At 42.1% G+C, this 18818-nt stretch overlaps 1 protein-coding gene across 1 annotated transcript in view; it reads right to left on the bottom strand.

Moving 5' to 3' along the window:
• Positions 1 to 18818, bottom strand: part of LOC140455522 (complement C4-A-like) — a 271191-nt gene that overhangs the window by 189861 nt on the left and 62512 nt on the right. Inside the window, exons 10-13 of the mRNA XM_072550468.1 lie at positions 13948 to 14063; positions 13147 to 13290; positions 1187 to 1384; positions 396 to 590 (exon numbers count right to left, since the gene is read on the bottom strand). Of these exons, the coding sequence (XP_072406569.1) occupies positions 396 to 590; positions 1187 to 1384; positions 13147 to 13290; positions 13948 to 14063 (653 nt within the window). The remainder of the gene's footprint in view (positions 1 to 395; positions 591 to 1186; positions 1385 to 13146; positions 13291 to 13947; positions 14064 to 18818) is intronic.

Here is an 18818-nt window from a genome sequence, read left to right as displayed (position 1 = left end):
CACGACAGGTCAGGCAGCATCCGCTAAGCAGGAGAGTCGACATTTCAGGCACAAGCTCTTTATCAGGATCCCCCAAGAAAACGGGGTTTCAAGACTAAGGTTGCACATTTTGAAGCTAAGAGGAGAAATTTGTTTTAAAAGATGAAGGTCAACTTTATTACACCGAAGGTGGTTCACATGTGAAATCAAACTCCAGAGAAAATGGTGAATCTAGATATTTAAGAGATATTTGGATCGGTACATGAATAGGAAAGGATATTGAAGGATATTGGACTGGAGCAGTTAGGTGGGACTAGTTTATTTTGAGATTATGTTCTGCACTCAATAACTTTATAACATCCAATGACACTTAGAGACAGAAGAAAACACAGGGGAAACCATCAAAATATGCTTACCTGCCCCTCGCACTGATCCTTCACATCAATCCACACCGAGTTTGCCACAATTTCCTTTCTTCCTCCAGTGGAAATGTAATAGTAGGCAAGAAAGCGAAACGTGGGTACCATGTCAAGTACCACTTGAAGGCGGAGCTTTGTAGGATCGGCCTTGTGAATCCTATCAGATGCAATCACCCTGCCTTTGCTTAAGAGCTGTGGATGAAAAAGACATAAGGTGGGGAGGGTGTCTTCTTCTTTGCCCTTCTGACGTTTGGTTCCTATTCCCTGGCATTCAGGAAGGCACAAAACATCTACTGACAAATTATCAGTCTACAAATTGTGATATCATATTATGCTGGCCGCAGCAAAGCATGTTTGTAGTCAAACCTGCCATTCCAATTATTTAACTGATTTCATGGATAATCCCTGTATAAGATCCACAGATAGTACGTCGTTTATATGTGCAACAATTTCAGGCCTTTTCAAGTGACTTGTGTGAATAATATAGGCTGACAATACATTTTTTTCTCAAAACAAAGGAGGACTGCACTGCTGGTCATATTGCATTTGGGTGCCCTATTAAAATGCGATTCTCTCCACATATCTAAGTGGACGTAGAAGATTCCACAGCACAATTACAGAGACAAGAGTGTGGGTGCTTCTCGTATCCCAGTACAAATTTATATTTCAGTCGGCATTGTACATGTGGAAAAGTAACTTCAAACTGCCAATGGATTATTGTCCTGCCGAATGTCTTATCCTTTTTTTAAAAAAGTGAGCAAGTCATAATTTTGTATAATTCTACTTACAGTGTAATAAAAGTAATCAATGTCTCTGCTGCCCAGTTCTGTGATAGCTGTCAATTCTATAATCATGTATTGACCCGCCTTCTGGACCTTGTGAGGTGCCTCTATATGAAGAAAACTCTTGCTGGGAGATTGATAGACAGTTGCTGTCACCATTGCTTCTTGGGATTCTGTCCCAGATTTCCCATCACCAGCCGTCACCTAAACAAAACAAAAACCACAATGGGCCACCAAATGATAATGCAATTGAGATCCCAGTTCATCATACCTGATCAAAGGCATTTTGTTGCTACTGTGAAAGTGGAGTTTTAAACCCATTATTCAGTGAGTGACATTGTTATTGGTAGGTCTCAACAGTATAGTTCAAGACATCCTTGATCATGTACATTGCAATGATGTGATATTGCCCTGTTCACGTATTTGTTCATTATTTATGTCAACTGTATTAGAGAATGAAGTCCCCTTTGGAAGGTCCATCAAAGTTGAATCATACACCACAGCTCTTACACAGCCATGAATATTCTATTTATTTTGTAACATATCCACACTAAAGATAATCGATAACTGATAACAAAGGCTGAGTTGTTTTCTCATCTAAGACCAATTTGACCTTTGTGCCTGTATTGGTGTTCTGTAAAAAAAAGATACCTTTTGGTTTTGTTTTCATACAGGCAGCTTTTATTTCCTCAGTCAATATCAAATTGTAAATGTATTCATCAAGGTGTGATTTACAAGAATGGTTCCAGGGAAAGAGAAAGCTCAGTTGACTGATTGGATTATTGAATTTGGGCTGTTCTCCTTGGAAGGAGAAGATTAAGAGGAGATTTCAGATATATTTTCAACATCATTGGGTGGGTTGTGTAGAGATAAGAAGAAGCTGTTACTGCTTGTAAAATAAAGTTAAAATAAGGAGAGGTTTACGATTTAAGGTAATGTGTAAAGGTAGAAGGGGTGATGTGATAAAAAAAATACATATTTTTCCAAACTGTGGATAGTGAGGGTATCAATTGTACCACCTGGAAATGTGCTGAAAGCAGTGCCAATTGAAGCATTCAAGAGAGCATTGGGTGGTTATTTGAATAGAAATAGTATGTAGGGATAGGGAGAAGAAGGAGGAGATTGGCACCAGAGAGTAGAAATGGTGCCTTCCGATTTACCATAATTATTTTGTTATTCTGCAATTCGATGCTGTCTTCTGGAAGAAGGGAAGGTAATTTATTTTAGTAGAAAAACTGGAGAGGAAACATACATTAAACATTCCAATGCTGAGAAAGTTGCAGGATTGTAAAAACTACACAAATCTAGAAATCACTGAGTATGCAAGACAGTTCATGAGAATTATTGTGGAAGCATATTAAGCTTTGATCATAAAAATATACATAAATAGGGCAGAGATATTGTGGTAAATTTGCAAAAATTGCTTGTGCAGTCTTACTTGAAAATAAGGCTGATGGACGATTTATTAAAGTATCAACATCATGATGTGTCTTGACAGAGTTAATCAGAGAAACTATTAATATCCATGAAGGAATTGACAATGGCAGCTTGAAGGTGAAGTCAAAGCAACATAACAAGAAATAATGAAACAATGCTTCACTCAACTTAACATTATTTGTCTGTTTGTGTATTCTTTTGGCTTTTAACAAAACATTACTTCATTAGCCAGAACTTAAATGCACTTGGCACCTTCTATTACTTAAAAGATTTACGCCTGTAGTGCTCTGTTCCCACAGTCAATAGAAACATGGTCTGCATCTCCACCAGTCCCTTCAGGTTTTGTGGAATTTACAGAATGTGGTCAAGAAGGCATTTGTGGTACTTGCCTTTATAAGCCAAGGCATAGATTTTAAATATTGTAATTGTACCAACCTCCACCACTTCCTTTGTCTGCTCGTTCCACACACGCACCACCCTCTCTGTGAAAAAGTTGCCCCTTAGATTAATGATGTAGTAACATCATGACCCCATGTTTTAATTTGTACCCTCAACTCATTCACCTTGCTCGTCAAACACCTTTCATTAAAATTTTTATTCATGCAACTTTGACAAAACCTTTTATACTTTTACCAGGGCTATAATTTCCTGAGTCATTTGCTGTCTCTTCAACATTTGGTCATACATTTCCTTTACTGAGCTTTCTAACAGGATTCCACACTTCATGGAATTTGTTTATAACTTCTCCAAAAACTTCCCTGCAAGAATGCTGATCCCTTTCAATTCCAATAAACTGATCCAACCAATTGCAATCCATTCACCTTATACATGTCTTACCGATCCCAAATCAGCCTCAACATCCTTGAAATCTCAAGCCATCCTTCTTGTGCTCTCCTTCCAAACAGACATTCATTTGGACTAACCTTCTATTTCTATACTCACCAGCAGGTGGCACGAAAGTGATCCAGACAATACCTTTATTATCGACTTCCTAGCTTCCCAAACTTTACTTGCAGGAACTCATCCTTTTTGTTGCCAACGCCATTGATTAAAACATACAGCACAGTGTTTGGCAGTTTGCTGATGGCCTTCAGAATTCAGTGACTTCTTGAGGCAACTTGCCATTATGCAGTCTCATTGAGACAACAATAAGTACCTCTCTGTTCTCCTGATAGTTAAATCCCCCAATACCATTGCTGCACCTTTCATCATGCTCAGCAGACACACCGCGATGTTGGCTCCCACTGCTTTCCACTGCATAAACACTGATTCCAAAGATATACAAACTGTCTCCAAGTCTGTTAGAAAGGAAATGGCTGCAGGGGCTTCTGCACCCCCTGACCTCCTCTACTCTGCCTGCTTTTCACCCATGCTTTTTCAGCGCGCTCATTTTTCACCTGTGGTGTGACGGCATTGTTGAACATATGCAGCATTGTGAATGCTCCACAGCAATTCTGGCCCTGAGGTTCACTTAACCAGTAGTTAAGAACGAACGCAGTAAGCAACACCAACACCTGGGAAACTCTCCTCCTGATCTTTCTTCAGTTCATAAATATTCATTATACACAACATCTATTTTCTGTCGGCAAATATTGTAGCTATCCTCCTACAATCCTACACGTCCTAAAAGTGTTCTCTTATCTCCAGTCTGCCGTGTGGAATTATAAACACAAGTATTTGTACATCCATCAACTGCACATCAACAACGGTTTCTACAACAGTCAGCTCTTCATTCATACCTGAAACACCCAGCTGTTCTGCTTGATCTAAAGAAATGCATTGCATTGAAAATGTTTATTTGTCTGAGTGGTTGTTAATTTTGCTTGGAGATAAGATTTATAGCATATGTCAATGATTAAACTCAAATTGAAAGTCCACATTTATACAATTTCGTTGCAAGGTTTGTAATTCTCTAATCATGCAGCAAGACTCAATGTTCTACCAAAGGCAGGAACTTCATGAGCAGGCCCGAGATAATTTCACTTGCCATTCTTTTCATTTTTAGAAACATCCCGGACACCAGGATGCACTGCGTTCTTGAAGTTCGATTTGCTAGTTCCACTTAGGAGGCTTTATGTTACGGGGATGGGAATGAGAACAGTAAGTCAACACCTGGAATGATTGAGGAGAAGGTAGAGGTTCAGTCAAGTAAGTCTTAAACAGAAAGAAGAGGCAGTGTGGGGTTAATTAACACAGCAGGATTGGCGGTCCTACATGTATAATACAAAGAGTATAACAGGTAAAGCAGCTGAACTTCGAGTTGGGATTAGTATATGGGATATCACATTAACTTGGTTGAGAGAACAATAGGACTCACAGCTTAACATTCCAGCATTTAGATGTTTCAGGAGAGCTACAGAGTAATATAACAAGTGAAAGGGCATAACAATACAGACGAAAGAGAGAATCACTCTCAGAGGGGACATTTTACAGGGCTCATCAAGAGAAGCTATATGGGGAGAACTCAGGAATAGGAAAGGTGCAATCATTATGAGTGGTTAAATGAAAGGTCACCTAACAGCCAGTGGGACATAGAGGGGCCGATACATAAGCAAATCATGGAAAGATGTTAAAACAGCAGGATTGTCCTCATGCATGATTTTAACTTCCCCAGTATTGACTGGGCTCATTAAGTGCCATGGGTTTAGCTGCAGCAACATTTCGGTGCATCCATGAAATTGCTTGAAACAACATTGGGTGATGATGGAAGGTTGTTTTTCAGGCTTGAGGCCTGTGACCAGGAGTGTGCCATAAGGATCGGTGCTGGGTCCACTGGTTATTTTCATCTTTTATATAAATGATTTGGATATGAACACATGAGATATGGTTAATAAATTTGCAGATGACACCAAAATCAGAGGTGTAGTGGACAGCAAAGATTACCTCAGAGTACAACGGGATAATGATCAAATGGGCCAATGGGCCAAGGATAAATGTGAGGTGCTGCATTTTGGAAAGACAAATCAGGGCAGGGTATAATGGTAAGGTTCTGGGGAGTGTTGCTGAACAAAGAGACCTTGGAGTGCAGGATCATAGCTCCTTGAAAGTGGAGTCACAGGTAGACAGGATAGTGAAAAGGGCGTTTGGTTTGCTTGCCTTTACTGGTTATTGTATTGGGTATAGGAGTTGGGAGGTCATGTTGAGGCAGTACAGGACGTTGGTTAGGCCACGATTGGAATACTGCATACAATTCCGGTCTCTGTGCCATAGGATGGATGTTGTGAAATGTGAAATGGTTCAGAAAAGCTTTCCAAGGATGTTGCCAGGGTTGGAGGGTTTCAATAGGCTGGGGCTGTTATCTCTGGAGCAGCTGATGCCTGAGGGGTGACCTCATAGAGGTTTACAAAATCATGAGGGGCAGAGATAGGGTGATAGACATAGTCAGGGGAATCCAAAACTAGAAGGCAGAGGTTTAAGGTGAGAGGGGAAAGGTTTAAAAGGGATCGAAAAAGGGACAGAGGGTGTTGCAGGTATGGAATGTGCTGCCAGAGGAAGTGGTAGAGGCTGGTGCAATTATAACATTTAAAAGGCATCTAGGTGGATATGTGAATAGGAAGGGTTCAGAGGGATATTGGCCAAATGCTGGCAAATGGGATTAGATTAATTTAGGATATCTGGTCGGTATGGACGAGTTGGACTGAAGGAATTGTTTCCATGCTGTACAGCTCTACGACTAATGTAGGGCAGATGAAGGGCTTATGCCCGAAACGTCGACCCTCCTGCTCCTCGGATGTTGCCTGACCTGCTGTGCTTTTCCAGCACCACACTCTCATCTCTGATCTCCAGCATCTGCAATCCTCACTTTCTCCTAATCTGCAGACAGTACAATGAGGAAAGGGGCCATCCTCGGCAGACCTTCTATGGGGAGAAAAGCCTGATCAGGTGAGTAAAAGTTTAGTTGAAGAGCATTTTGGGAACATTGATGGAAATTCTGTGAGTTTGAAGATTATCATGGGTTAGGATAAGCTTGGTTTTCTGGTTAAAGTATGGAAAAAGCAGGATGCTAATTACAACAGTATTAGGTAGGAAATGGAGGAATTAGACTGGGGGGGGGGGCGGCAACTGTTTGAGGGAAAATCCACATTTGACACGTTGGTGTCTTTCAAAAGCCAATTGTCAGAGTTCAGGATCAGCATTTTTCTGTGACAATGGAAGATAACGAGGGCAAGAGTCAAGAACACTGGATGATAAAAGCTATTGAGAGTTCAATGATACAGAACAAAAGGAAGCCTACAGAATAAAATGGAAGCATTGGAAAAGGTACAGAGGAGATTTACCAGGATGTTACCTGATCTGGAACGAAGGTCTTATGAGGAAAGGCTGAGGCACCCGGATCTGTTCTCAATGGAGAGAAGAAGGCAAAGAGGGGATTTAATAGAGACATACAAGATGATCAGAGGATTAGATAGGGTGGACAGTGAGAGTCTTTTTCCTAGGATGATGACATCGGCTTGTACGAGGGGGAATAGCTGCAAATTGAGGTGTGATAGATTTAAGACAGATGTCAGAGGCAGGTTCTTTACTCAGAGAGTGGTGAGGGTGTGGAATGGCCTGTATGCCAAAGTAGTTAAGTCAGTCACATTAGTGGCATTTAAACAATCCTTGGATTAGCATATGGATGAATGTGGGATAGTGTAGGGGGATAGGCTTAGATTAGTTCACAGGTCGGCGCAACATCGAGGGCTGAAGGGCCTGTTCTGCGTTGTATTGTTCTATGTTCTATATGTAAGGTTTACAGAACTGAAATCGAAACTGAAATCAGGCAGGGCTCTTGAGGAATACAAAGGAAGCAGAAACAAATTAAACAAGAAGTTAGAAGGACTAAAATGGACCTAAAATGTATTTGGCAAGTAGAATTAAGCAGAACCCCAAGAATATGTATATTATATCAGGAACAGGAGGCTAGCTCGTGAAAAGGTATATCCACTCAGTGACAAGAAAGGTGATTTATATCAGTAGCCAGAGGAAGTGGGTGAGGTTCTGAATCTGGGTGAGGTTCTTAAATCGGTATTGAACAAGGAGAGCATGGATGATGGTAGCACAAGGGTATGTTGGTATTCTGGGGCATGTTAATGTTAAGGAGGAGGAATTGTTGGGTGTTGTGAAAAACCTTAAGTTAGGTAAATCTGCAGGGCTTGATTTGATCTAGAACATAGAACATAGAACATAGAACATAGAACAATACAGCACAGAACAGGCCCTTCGGCCCACGATGTTGTGCCGAACTTCTATCCTAGATTAAGCACCCATCCATGTACCTATCCAAATGCCGTTTAAAGGTCGCCAATGATTCTGACTCTACCGCTCCCACGGGCAGCACATTCCATGCCCCCACCACTCTCTGGGTAAAGAACCCACCCCTGACATCTCCCCTATACCTTAAATTTATGTCCCCTTGTAACACTCTGTTGTACCCGGGGAAAAAGTTTCTGACTGTCTACTCTATCTATTCCTCTGATCATCTTATAAACCTCTATCAAGTCACCCCTCATCCTTCGCCGTTCCAACGAGAAAAGGCCGAGAACTCTCAACCTATCCTTGTACGACCTATTCTCCATTCCAGGCAACATCCTGGTAAATCTTCTCTGCACCCTCTCCAAAGCTTCCACATCTTTCCTAAAGTGAGGCGTCCAGAACTGCACACAGTACTCCAAATGTGGCCTAACCAAAGTCCTGTACAGCTACAACATCACTTCACGACTCTTGAATTCAATCCTTCTGCTAATGAACAATAATACACCATAGGCCTTCTTACAAACTCTATCCACCTGAGTGGCAATTTTCAAAGATCTATGAACATAGACCCCAAGATCCCTCTGTTCCTCCACCTGACTAAGAACCCTACCATTAACCATGTATTCCGCAATCTTATTTGTTCTTCCAAAATGGACAACCTCACACTTGGCAGGGTTGAACTCCATCTGCCTCTCCTCAGCCCAGCTCTGCATCATATCTAAGTCCCTTTGCAAATGACAAATGCCCTCCTCACTGTCCACAACTCCACCTATCTTCGTATCATCTGCAAATTTACTGACCCACCCTTCGACTCCCTCATCCAAGTCATTAATAAAAATTACAAACAGCAGAGGACCCAGAACTGATCCCTGCGGAACTCCCCTTGTAACTGGGCTCCAGGCTGAATATTTACCATCTACCACTACTCTCTGACTTCGACCGTTAGCCAGTTTTCTATCCAACTGGCCAAATTTCCCGCTATCCCATGCCTCCTGACTTTCTGCATAAGCCTACCATGGGGAACGTTCTCAAATGCCTTACTAAAATCCATGTACAAAATGGATCTATGCAAGGATACTGAGTGAGGCAAGGGAGAAACTTGCTGGGGCTTTGCCAGAGATCTTTCTATCTTTTTTAGCTACAGGCAGTGTCTCAGAAGACTGGAGAATAGTCAATGTTGTTGCTTTGTTTAAGAAGGGCGATGAGGATAATGTAGGAAATGATAGTCCAGTGAGCCTTACGTCAATGATAGGGAAATTATTGCACAAGATTCTTAGGTGCAGAACTTGCTCATATTTGGAAAATAATAGAGACACTTGAGGGATGGTGAGCATGGATTGGTGGAGTTAAATTCATGTTTCACATGCACTGGGCTGCAGGGTGGCCCAGTGGTTAGCACTGCTGCCTCATAGCACCAGGAACTGAGGCTTGATTCCAGCCTTGGGCAACTGGCTGTGTGGAGTTTGCACATTCTCCACGTGTCTGTGTGGGTGTCCTCTGGTTGCTCCAGTTTCCTCCCACAGTCCAATAGATGTGCAGGTTAGGTGAATTGGCCATATTAAATTGCCCATAGTGTTCGGTGCATTAGTCAGAGGGAAATGGGTCTGGGCGCATTACTCTTCGGAGGGTTGGTGTGGACGATGGGCCGAAGGGCCTGTTTCCACACTGTAGGGAATCTAACCAAACTTGGTTCAGTATTTTGAGGAAGTGTTAAGCAAGAGTGATGAAGGTAGGGTCGTGGATGTCTCCATTATGGACTTTACTGAAGCATTTGACAAGGTACCTCATGGTAGGCTGTACCAAAAGAATAAATCACACTGGGTCCATGGTAAATCGGTAACTTGGATACAAAATTGGCTCATTCATAGAAGACAGAGGGTAACAGTGGAGGGGTGTCTTTTTCTAAGTGAAGGTTTGAGAACAGTGGTGTTCCATAAATATCAGCACTCGGACCTCTGTTCTTTGTCATATAAAAATAAATGTGACGGTTTAAATCGTAGGTGGTCTGTTTCGTAATCTTGTAGGTGTTACAAAAATTGGTGGAGTTATGGATAGTGAGGAAGGTTGTTTCAGAAGACAGAAGGATCAGTTGTCAAGTTGGAGGGCGATATTGCAGACGAAGTTTAATCCAGACAACACTGATGTGATGCATTTTGGGAGGCCAACTGCAAGAGATAAATATACAGTAAATGGTAGGGCCGTTAGGAGGATTGATCACAGGATCTTGAGATGCAAGTCTACAACTCCCTGAGAATGGCAACACATTTGGATAATGTGATAAAGAAGGCATATGGCATGCTTGCCTTCATTGGTTGGGGTACTGAATATAAAAGTTAGCAAGTCAGTTGCAGCTGTATAAAAATTTCATTAGGCCACGTGTGGAGTACTGTGTTCAGTTCTGGCCACCACATTACAGAAAAGGTGTGAAAGTTTTGGAGAGGTGCTGAAAAGACTTACCAAAATATTGCCTACATTGCAGTGTACTGGTTAGATATAAGGAGAGATTGGATAAACTTGGATCATTTTCACTGGAGATTCAGAGATTGAATGGTGACTTGATAGAAGGATATGAAATTATGACAGGCATGGATGAGGTGCTTAGTTCAAATTTTTTACCGGGACCAAATGTCAAATACTTCATGGCATCCAATCAGGGTGAGAGCGGGAAAGTTTAAAGGAGATACTTGAGACACATTTTTTGCAAGGGAGGTGTTTTTAGATTAGATTACTTTTAGATTAAATTACTTACAGTGTGGAAACAGGTTCTTCGGCCCAACAAGTCCACATCGACCCTCCGAAGAGCAACCCACCCAGACCCATTCCCCTACGTTTACCCCTTCATCTAACACTACAGGCAATTTAGCATGGCCAATTCACCTGACCTGCACATCTTTGGACTGTGGGAAGCACCCGGAGGAAACCCACGTGGACACTGGGAGAAGGTGCAAACTCCACACAGACAGTTGCCTGAGGCAGGAATTGAACCCGGGTCTCTGGCATGGTAGAGGGAGATAGGACAGGAATATTTAAGTGACACTTAGACACATAAATGAATATTTTATGAATAAAGGAATGCAAGCTATGTACAGGCACATGGGGTTAGTTTAGAATGGAATCGACACAGATGTGGTCGGAGAAGGGCCTATTCATGTGCTGTACGGTCCATATTCTATTACTTATGGGCATCGAGTTAAACTAACAGAGGTCCAAAAGGGGTGTCTTGTGAGAAGAATGATATAGAAATGAGAGAAAAATGAAAAGATCAGAACAGTGTAGTGACATGAGTAAAGAGCAGATTCAGAAAATGAGAGACAAAAACATTAACTAAAACTGTACATCACAGAAAATTATCTTTCCAGAAAGTAGACATTAAATAAATTCAGTTAGCCTTTATTTGAAGGCACATATGCAATAAAATAAATTAATTAGTGTCATAATTGGATTGAAATTATTTTGCTCGAATTGACATTATACAAGTTAGCCGAAAAACGTGGTGGTGGAAAAGCACAACATGTCAGGTAGCATCCGAGGAGCAAGAGAATTGATGTTTCAGACATAAGCCCTTTATCAGGAATTTTTTTATAGCTGTAGGATTTGGTGGGCTTGAAGTAGATGTCCATGTTGAGTCAATCACTGGAAATGGAGATGGAGAGGTCCAGGAAGGTCCAGCTGAACTTGAGGTCAGAGTTATAGACATTATAATGGTTATAAACTATCAAGTTATGGTTATAAACTATCAAGTTGGTGAATAAATATTCCAGGGCACACAATTTTTGGTAAAGACATGCAGAATATTCACAAAGGAGGAGTTACCTCTTAGTAAATGTTGACATTAAGTCACATGTGAAATAAATCTGTCTTCAGGAGATCATAATAAAGATTCAGTGTAGCTGGAACTTAGGAATAACATCAGTCAGAAGTGCTCTGATTCTAGGGTGGCTCAGAACATCAGTCAGAAGTGCTCTGATTCTAGGGTGGCTCAGTGGTTAGTGCTGCTGTCCCACAGCACCAGGAGTTTGAGTTCAATTCCAACCTTGAGCAACTGTCTATGTGCAGCTTGCACATTTGCCCCGTGTCTCCTCTGGCTGCTCTGATTTTGTCCCATGGTTTAAAGATGTGCAGATTAGGTCAATTGGCCATGCTAAATTGCCCATAGTATCCAGGGATGTGTAGGGATAGGATGGGATACTCTTCAGAGGGTCGGTGTGGAATTGTTGGGTTTGAATAGCTTATTTCCACATAGGGATTCTATGAAGAGCTCATGGGATCTCTTAGAAAAATCCTTAACAGTCATGTAATATTGGAAGGATCATTGAATAACAAATCATGGAAGCTTTTAGAAGAGGCAACATGATGATCTTGGGGCACACGCATTGCTTTCTGACACAATAGAATTGCTAAGAGTGCTGAAGAAGACGGGTTTTAGAATGTGTTGTGTGTCAGTGTGACATTGTATCACCAGCCAAGATTGTAAACTTGTTAATATTTAATATTGCGCAATGAATCGCGCACAATTAGTATCATTGTCATCAATGATCCTCACAGAATATGATCATTATACAAATGGATCTTGCTATGATTCTAGGTTTTGTGAAGCAATGGCAAACATATGTTTGATTTCAAAGAAAGAAAACACTTATATATGAGGGAAGGATTGCCAGAAAAGTACATTACATTGAAAAATGGTCAAAGATGAATATGCATCTCTGCTCATTCAAGAACTTCAGTGTTTTACTTGTTTCAAAGGAGAACCATAGTATTGCAAGACCGAAGGTTGTTAAAGCTTGATAAACGCACAAGCAACAACTCAAAAGCTGTTAAAAAGGCAGAGAGTAGAATTGGACAGTAAAGTAGTAATTGGACAGTTAAGAAATAGTAAAGCAAAAGAACACAACACCAGGTTATAGTCCAACAGATTTAATTGGAAGCACTAGCTTTCAGAGCACTGCTGCTTCATCAGGTGGTTCCAAATCATACAACAAAAGAGAATAGTTTTTTTATATAACTTTGATCCAACAGGTTTATTCGAAACGACAAGCTTTCGGAGAGATGCTCCTTCATCAGATGAAGTCCCGAGGACACTTCACCAAGGAAGGTGCAAGGCTTCAGAAGCTTATCATTTCAAATGAACCTGTTGGATGATAACCAGGTGTGGGGTGACCTCTGAAATTGTCCACTCCAGTCCAACACCAGCACGTCCACATTATGACTTAATAGTTTTGGCTTTGGTTTTCAAATTGCAACACAAATAACATGTATTTTGGCTATTAATGTCCAAAATCATTTGTGCTTACCTTGATACTCAGAACACTTGCACTTGCTGGAGTCTCCTTTTGAAAGACAGCAAGGCCCTGCTCATTGGTGCTTGTTGATTGGTCTCCATCAATATTTACTGACACATTGACAGCTGGGGTCCCATCCGGATAGGTTATGGTTGCCTGTTGACAAAATTAACTGAAATCGTTCATAAGAATATCTCTTTCAAATTCTTGTCCACCAATTCAAAACATCGATCTGGCTTATTTCCATCAGATTTCTTGAGTATTTCAAGATTATGACCTTAGTTAACTTCTTAAGTAGGATCTATAACACATCTATAACGTGTTCAATTCGCAAAAACCAAAAGCAGCAGAGAGTGCTACACTTGAAGTGGCAGCAGCCACCTATGTCATAATATTGTTTTGCTATCTGCAAATCTCAGAGACTATGTGAAGAGATTGTTCAGTAAAACCACATGTGCAGATGAAAATTGCGATCAGCTGGATTTATCTTGGCAGCAAGTGCGATTCTCGCTATTGTGCTAAAGCATAAAGTTAACAATCACAGAACACCAGGTTATAGTGCAACATGTTTAGTTGGAAGCACACTAGGTTTCGGAGCGTCGCTCCTTCAACCACCTGATGAAGGAGCGACGCTCCGAAAGCTAGTGTACTTCCAATTAAACATGTTGCACTATAACCTGGTGTTGTGTGATTTTTAACTTTGTACAACCCAGTCCAACACCGGCATCTCCAAATCGTGCTAAAGCATGGCAGAGGAAAGATTAAATTGGGGTCGAATGTAATAATATATCAACCACTTTACGATTTACTTACGATGACAGTGAAAAAAGACTTTGGAGAGAAGAAGCGCCGGGTTTTTGATAAATCGATGACGTATGGTGAAGAAACAAACTTTATGCTGCTGAGTTCCACCTCCTCCATTTCACCACCTGCGCACAGTCGGAGACACGGAAAATTCATCAGTTTTGATTTCTGACTGACTTCCTTTGACAGTGGGTACGAAACCTATGAACTCGACACGCTCAGATGGACAAGATCAGCAAGTGAATCACAGCAAAATGAATGTAATAATCCAGTCGAACGATCTCGTGAATCCTGCACTGTAGGACAAATTCCATGAAAACTTCACAGAACACTTCAACTCCAGGGCATCAATGTGAACTTCACCAGTTTCCTCATTTCATTTCCCCTCCCTCCACCTTATCCCAGTTCCAACCTTCCAGCTGAGCACTGTCCTCATGACCTGTCCTACCTGCCTATCATCTTTCCTATCCTATCTGCTCCACCCTCCCCTCTGACCTATCTCCTCCATCTCCACCCACATTCAGCTATTGGACTCTTTGCTACCTTCCCCCACCCTCCTCTCTGACCTATCACCTCCGTTCCCACTCCCATTTGCCTATTATACTCTTTGCTACTTGCCCCACCCCCTTCCCTGTCCTTTCACCTCCATCCCCACCCCCACTCACTTATTGAACTCTTTGCTACCTTCCCTCACCCTCCCCTCTGACCTATCACCTTCATCCCAACCCTCATTCACCTATTGTACCCTTTTCTACCTTCTCCCCAACGTCTTCCCACCCCACCACATCATTTATGTCTCCACCCTGGAGGCTTCCTACCTTTATTCCCGATGAGGGGCTTTTGCCCGAAACATCGATCTTCCTGCTCCTCGGATGCTGCCTGACCTGCTGTGCTTTTCCAGCACCACTCTGACCTAAGCTCCATGATATCCCACCCTACCAGGTCTGTCATGTTACATTGAACAGATTGAGAGCAGATGTATAGGCAAGGGATTCACAAGCGGTTTCTTGAGGGCTAACAAGAAGATAACTGCTAAATGTTGGCCATTTCAGTGACACCGATGTTCCATTTGCTTTGCTCGCACAGAACATTACTCATAAATATATGAATAATTCTTTCCACTCTGGGCAAAGGCTCACTTTGCAGAAATGAAACATTTTGTAGCAGGGTTGATCTTTTTCTCATTACGAATCCACTAAAGGAATAATCATGGAGTATTTTATAACTGTGAAGTAAATATAACAATGGACCTAGGGGAAATAAAATCCGATGGCTTTAACACAACAGCACAGAAGAAGAAAAAAATTACTTGCATTGAAGTTCAGCATGCTAGCATCTCCAAGTTTTTTTTAACCAAAGTTGGACCTTAGGGGACCTTGGGCAAGAGGGATTCCATTTCATAGAACATAGAACATAGAACAATACAGCACAGAACAGGCCCTTCGGCCCACGATGTTGTGCCGAACTTCTAGAACATAGAACATAGAACATAGAAGAATACAGCGCAGTACAGGCCCTTCGGCCCTCGATGTTGCGCCGATCAAAGTCCACCTAACCTACACTAACCCACTATCCTCCATATACCTATCCAATGCCCGCTTAAATACCCATAAAGAGGGAGAGTCCACTACTGCTACTGGCAGGGCATTCCATGAACTTACGACTCGCTGAGTGAAGAACCTACCCCTAACATCAGTCCTATATCTACCCCCCCTTAATTTAAAGTTAATGGGGCATTGGCATCAGTTTTGGAACCGGGGGGATCTGTACCATTGGGACAGTCTCGACCTGAACCGATCTGGTACCAATGTTCTCGCGAAGAGGATAAATAGGGTGGTCAGTAGGACTTTAAACTTCTGAGTTGGGGGTAAGGGAAAGTGAAAGCGACAGGGAGTATGGCGTTAAATGGAAAGATAAGCAGCAGGATAGCATGTGTGCGGGTGGATTTCAGCTTGAGGCAGACGAGGAATGCAGCAAAAATGAAGGATAACTTAGGACATCTTATGACTTCCAAAATCTCTAATGATAAGAAAGTTAGCATTAAGGCACTTTACCTGAACGCTCGTAGCATTCGTAACAAAGTCGATGAACTAACGGCACAGATCATAGTGAATGATTATGATGTGGTAGGCATCACAGAGACGTGGTTGCAGAGGGTTCAGGACTGGCAGTTAAACATCCAAGGATTTACAACTTATCGAAAAGACAGGGAGGTGGGCAGAGGGGGTGGGGTTGCCTTGTTAGTTAAGAACAAAATTAAATCTATGGCACTGAATGACATAAGGTCGGATGATGTGGAGTCTGTGTGGGTGGAGTTGAGGAACCACAAAGGCAAAAAAACCATAATTGGAGTTGTGTACAGACCTCCTAACAGTGGTCAGGACCAGGGGCACAACATGTACCAGGAAATAGAGAAGGCATGTCAGAAAGGCAAGGTCACGGTGATCATGGGGGACTTCAATATATAGGTGGACTGGGTAAATAATGTTGCCAGTGGATCCAAAGAAAGGGAATTCAAGGAATGCTTACAGGATGGCTTTTTGGAACAGCTTCTCATGGAGCCCACAAGGGAGCAGGCTTGGGCGGCACGGTGGCACAGTGGTTAGCACTGCTGCCTCACAGCGCCGGTAACCCGGGTTCAACTCCCACCTCAGGCGACTGACTGTGTGGAGTTTGCACGTTCTCCCCGTCCAAAGATGTGCAGGTCAGGTGAATTGGCCGTGCTAAATTGCCCATAGTGTTAGGTAAGGTGTGAAAGCAGGGGTATGGGTGGGTTGCGCTTTGGCGGGTCGGTGTGGACTTGTTGGGCCGAAGGGCCTGTTTCCACACTGTAATGTAATGTAATCTAATCTAATCTATTCTGGACCTAGTGCTATGTAATGAACCTGACTTTATAAAAGATCTTAAAGTAAGGGAACACTTAGGAAGCAACGATCATGATATGGTAGAGTTCAGTCTGCAGTTTGAAAGAGAAAAGGCAAAATCAGATGTAATGGTGTTACAGTTAAATAAAGGTAATTATGAGGGCATGAGAGAGGAACTGACAAAAATAGACTGGAAGCAGAGCCTAGCGGGGAAAACAGTAGAGCAAAAATGGCAGAAATTTGTGGGTATAATTGAGGACACAGTACAGAGGTTCATCCCCAAGAAAAGAAAGATTATCCAGGGAGGGATTAGACAGCTATGGCTGACAAAGGAAGTCAGGAAATGTATCAAAGAAAAAGAGAGATCCTATAAAATGGCCAAGAGCAGTGGGAAATCAGAAGATTCGGAAAGCTACAAAAACAAACAGAGGATAACAAAGAGAGATATAAGGAAGGAGAAGATCAAATATGAAGGCTAGCCAGTAATATTAGAAATGATAGTAAAAGTTTCTTTCAATACATAAGAAACAAACGACAGGCAAAAGTAGACATTGGGCCACTTCAAACTGATGCTGGAAGGCTAGTGATGGGAGATAAGGAAAAGCTGGAGAACTTACTTTTCATCAGTTTTCACAGAGGAAGACATGAATAATATCCCAATCATTAAAGGGAGTCGGGGGCTGAGTTGATTATGGTTGCCATTACATAAGAGAAAGTGCTAGAAAAGCTAAAAGGTCTTAAAATTGATAAATCTCCTGGCCCCGATGGGGAACATCCTAGAGTTCTGAGGGAGGTGGCTGAGGAAATAGCGGAGGTGTTGGGTGAGATCTTTCAAAAGTCACTGGAGTCATGGAAAGTCCCGGATGATTGGAAGATTGCTGTTGTAACCCCCTTGTTCAAGAAAGGATCAAGACAAAAGATGGAAAATTATAGGCCAATTAGCCTAACCTCGGTTGTTGGCAAAGTTCTAGAATCCATCATTAAGAATGAGGTTTCTAAATTCTTGGAAGAGCAGAGTTGGATTAGAACAAGTCAACATGGATTTAGCAAGGGGAGGTCGTGCCTGACAAACCTGTTAGAATTCTCTGAAGAGGTGACAAGTAGGTTAGACCAGGGAAACCCAGTGGATGTGGTCTATCTAGACTTCCAAAAGGCCTTTGATAAGGTGTCACACGGAAGGCTGCTGAGTAAGGTGAGGGCCCATCGTGTTCGAGGTGAGCTACTGGTATGGATTGACGATTGGCTGTCTGGCAGAAGGCAGAGAGTTGGGATAAAAGGTTCTTTTATGGAATGGCAGCCAGTGACAAGCGGTGTCCCGCAGGGTTCAGTGTTGGGGTCACAGCTGTTCACATTATATATTAATGATCTGGATGAAGGGACTGGGGGCATTTTAGCGAAGTTTGCCGATGATACAAAGTTAGGTGGACAGGCAGATAGTACTGAAGAAGTGGGGAGGCTACAGATGGATCTTGACAGTTTGGGAGAGTGTTCCAGGAAATGGCTGATGGAATTCAATGTGAGCAAATGCATGGTCTTGTACTTTGGAAAAAAGAATACAAGCATGGACTATTTTCTAAACAGTGAGAAAATTCGTAAAGCCAAAGTACAGAGGGATCTGGGAGTGCTAGTTGAGGATTCTCTAAAGGTAAACATGCAGGTTGAGTCAGTGAGTAAGAAAGCAAATGCAATGTTGTCACTTATCTCAAGAGGGTTGGAATATAAAAGCAGCGATGTGCTACTGAGACTTTATAAAGCTCTGGTTAGGCCTCATTTGGAGTACTGTGTCCAGATTTGGGCTCCACACCACAGAAAGGACATTCTGGCATTGGAGCGTGTCCAGCGGAGATTCACACGGATGATCCCTGGAATGGTAGGCCGAACATACGAGGAACGGCTGAGGATCCTGGGATTGTATTCATTGGAGTTTCGAAGATTAAGGGGAGATCTAATAGAAACTTACAAGATAATACATAGCTTGGAAAAGGTGGACACTAGGAAACTGTTTCCGTTAGGCAA

This window comes from Chiloscyllium punctatum, chromosome 30 (assembly GCF_047496795.1).
Source record: "Chiloscyllium punctatum isolate Juve2018m chromosome 30, sChiPun1.3, whole genome shotgun sequence".
NCBI lineage: Eukaryota > Metazoa > Chordata > Chondrichthyes > Orectolobiformes > Hemiscylliidae > Chiloscyllium > Chiloscyllium punctatum.
Note: the sequence above shows the minus strand (reverse complement) of the source record. Positions and strands in the feature narration are given on the sequence as shown.